The sequence below is a fragment of the Temnothorax longispinosus genome, unplaced genomic scaffold, assembly GCF_030848805.1.
Source record: "Temnothorax longispinosus isolate EJ_2023e unplaced genomic scaffold, Tlon_JGU_v1 HiC_scaffold_54, whole genome shotgun sequence".
NCBI lineage: Eukaryota > Metazoa > Arthropoda > Insecta > Hymenoptera > Formicidae > Temnothorax > Temnothorax longispinosus.
The window spans coordinates 97,064-100,488 of NW_027270385.1; the positions used below are offsets into that span (position 1 = coordinate 97,064).

Here is a 3,425-nt window from a genome sequence, read left to right on the forward strand (position 1 = left end):
TTCGTTAAAAAGTTATTAACAAAAAAAGTTTGGAAAATATAGCATATATAGGTGCATATATATAGGTTAGTTGACGCGCTTTAAACACTTAAATATACTTTTAAAGCGCGTCAATTAACCTATGTAGGTTAGTGATCAACGATTTACTGCTTTAAATGTTGTGTTTTGGTAAAACAGCGACTTTTTCGCAAAATAAAGTATTCTCTGCTTTAACAAGAAGACTTCAATTTATCAACAATTTACTGCTTTAAATGCTGTGTTTTGGTAAAGCAGCGACTTTCTCGCGAAATAAAGTATTCTCTGCTTGAAAAAAAAACGTAATATTAGTCGTTTATGCCTCTCAGTACTTAAAATAATTGCTATATTTTCGAAACTTTTTTTGTTTATAATTTTTTAATAAAAAACGAGCGACGGCTAAAACCTTCTGAAGGTCACTCAGGAGGGTGACCTTGACAATAGTTAATAAATAACATTAAAATAATAAAGGAAATAATATGTTATACATATATTTTTGTAAAATATTATTTATTTAATTTACATAATTTTAAATAAAATCAATTGCATAAATATTTACTAAATAGTCGTTAAAATTGTCAGAATTTATTGCTATTTAATAACATTTAACGCAGCATTCTTTAGAAATTACATTTTGATTTTTTTCTTATTTTTCTTAGCTAATGGTTAGATAGAAGTAGAAATATAAATACACGTATTACTGACTTATATTGATTATGCTACTATTAGATAGTTACTAGACAGATTTTTATGGAATATCATAACCTCAATTCTTATTCGCTAATTAATTTACAAATGCTAGTAACGAGATAGTAACTTTATCAGATTTGCACAACAATGCAGCGCCATCTACCATCGTATCTGATATATAATGACTAGGCAGCAACTAGATCATAAATAACTGATTATCTAGTGACAAGCTCTGTCTGACTTTAAAATTTTATTCTAATCTATACTACCTAGTCACTACCCAACAGCAAAGAAATGTTTTTAAAAATATTTTTAAAAACATTTGGAAAACATTTTTGAAAACATTTTTAAAAATGTTAAAAATCATGGGTTAACACCTTTTTTTTATTTGAAAATATTTATTTTAACATTAAAAAAAACATTTTTTAATGTTTAAAAACGTTTATTTTAACGTTTAAAAGGACATTTTTTTAATGTTTGAAAAAGTTTATTTTGAGGTTTGAAAGTGTTTTTTTTTATGTTACAAAAACATCTATTTTGACGTATTCTAAAATGTTTTTTTAACGTTTGAAAAACGTTAATTTAAGATTTGAATAAATATTTCTTTTACATTAGAAAAGTTTTTTTAATATTTGAAAAACAACATCTTAGCGACTCGCGCCGTAGGGTAGGCTTTAGCGTACTCGCGGTTTCAGCCTTGACGACTAGCGCCGGGAAGATCTGTCTCGGTCCCGTAGGGGGTCTTCTCTTATACAAGTCGGTGCAGAATCTTGAACTCGAGAGACTGCACTGGCGATGCGACGCCTAGCGGCGTTGCCGCGAACTGCCGGTATTGCAGGTACCGCGCGGGAGAAAAATAATAAAACATTTCTTATAATGAAATAATAAATATAAAATAATATTTGAAGTAAATATTTAATTAATATTAAATAAATGTTAAGTAAATGTTTCTTTAAATCATTATTACAAATAAATAATTAATGTAAAATAAATATTACATTACTGTCGAATAAATGTTAAATAAACGTTGTTTCAAATCATTATTGCAAATGAATAATTAATGTGAAATGAATATTAAATTAATGTGGAATAAACGTTACATAAACGTTTTTTTCAAATTATTACACTAAATAAATAATTAATGTAAAATAAATATTAAAATAATGTCAAATAAATTTTAAATAAATGTTTTTTTAACTTATTATTGCAAATAACTTACTAATGTAAAACAAATATTAAATAAACGTTAAATAAACGTTTAATAAATATTTGTTGAGAATCTAACGCTCGAAAAGTGAAAGCGAACGTTGGGAATATTCGAGAGCGCTCGATTTGCTCCAAAACGCGTTTATTTGCCTTTCCCCCGTTTTTTTTTTGGTGTTTTCGCTCGCGCCCGGACCGCAAATGTACATCGCGTGATCGCTCGTACTGCGACCAATAGTCTGGTCGCTCGACGATTTGGAGCCAATCAGCGTTTCTCACGTCTCAAAATACCTCGCGGAAAAGTTCGGAGCTCCGGCCGCGATCGCTTCGCTTGCTCCGGCCGGGAGCTCAGTGAGCCCCGCAATTCGTACGCGACACGTGTATTTATCGATAGCAAAAAACGGAGTCGAATCGTAGCGAATCCTAAGTAGTGTAATAGCGAGTGCGATCTTTCCACGCGAATCTGACATTGTAACCAGCTTTCAATAAAGTGACTCTTGTCTCGTTTTACACGAGCTATTGACTATTTTTTGTGCTCTCCTCGGCGCGGCGCGCGAAAACATCGAGCGGTCCACTAACAACATGCAATAGTAAAACTTTTCATTATAAATACATAAACGACAATAATATTTTCAACATACCTTTCAGATTGCTAATTGCATCTGCAAGAGATTCTAATGTGGCTGATTCTTTCCCTTCTTTGGCAGAAGTGCATTTCGGATCAATTGTGGAGCCTTTATCACTTGAAGAACATTTTTGAGAACTTAATTTTTTGTCTGAAGTAGTTGCTGCAGACTTGCGCATTTCGGTAGAACAAGATGTCTCTTGTAGAAGTTTTACTTCTTTACAATCCATGTAATTTTTGTTCTTTGACCTTTCATGAGAGACATTTATCTCATGTGTGACATAAGAGTTTTGGCTTTTTACATTATTATCTGAAGATGAAGCTTTATCTACGCATGACGATTTTATCATTTTATTCACTTTGACAGGCTCACTTGCCTGCGCCGAATTGCTCGCATTCGCTAATTTTGGTAGTGGTGGTATCGATTGTATATTTCGTCTTTTTGTGTTATTTTTTTTCTTGTTATTGTCAGATTTATCGTCAAAATACTTAATCGGTTTTCTCAATCGTTTTCCTTTCCCTTTTTCTTCAAAATCTGAGTATAGCGTGGCATTAAGATTTTTGGAAAATTTGACCAGCATTTTCATTCCCTGATCATACTTCCCTGCAAAAGTCATAAAATCCAAATGTAAGAGTAAGAATTGTAAACTATGAAAAAAGGCAAATTGTTGGGGATTCCCCCAATTTATTAATATAAAAAATTGTATCCGTCCGTTATATGTACTGCGATATACTTTTCGTTTGCTTCTCACACAAAATTCTCGATAAGTTCGGAACCGCCGGAAGAAGCCGATCCGCGCCGAAGGCGAGCGCGCGTCAGCATCCCCACGCGGCTCGCCCGACCGCCGGCCTCCCTTCCAACGAACCCGCCGCGCCGGGGTATTTAAGTCGG

General features: G+C 33.0%; 1 protein-coding gene across 1 annotated transcript; it reads right to left on the minus strand.

Moving 5' to 3' along the window:
- Window positions 1-1,789: 1,789 nt before the first annotated feature.
- Window positions 1,790-3,124, minus strand: LOC139824739 (uncharacterized). The gene is made up of 3 exons (XM_071797277.1): window positions 2,522-3,124; window positions 2,470-2,482; window positions 1,790-2,404 (listed from the first exon to the last, which is right to left on the minus strand). Exons 1-3 carry the CDS (start codon window positions 3,118-3,120, stop codon window positions 2,174-2,176), a joined length of 843 nt encoding a protein of 280 aa, XP_071653378.1. The 5' UTR covers window positions 3,121-3,124; the 3' UTR covers window positions 1,790-2,173.
- Window positions 3,125-3,425: the final 301 nt, after the last annotated feature.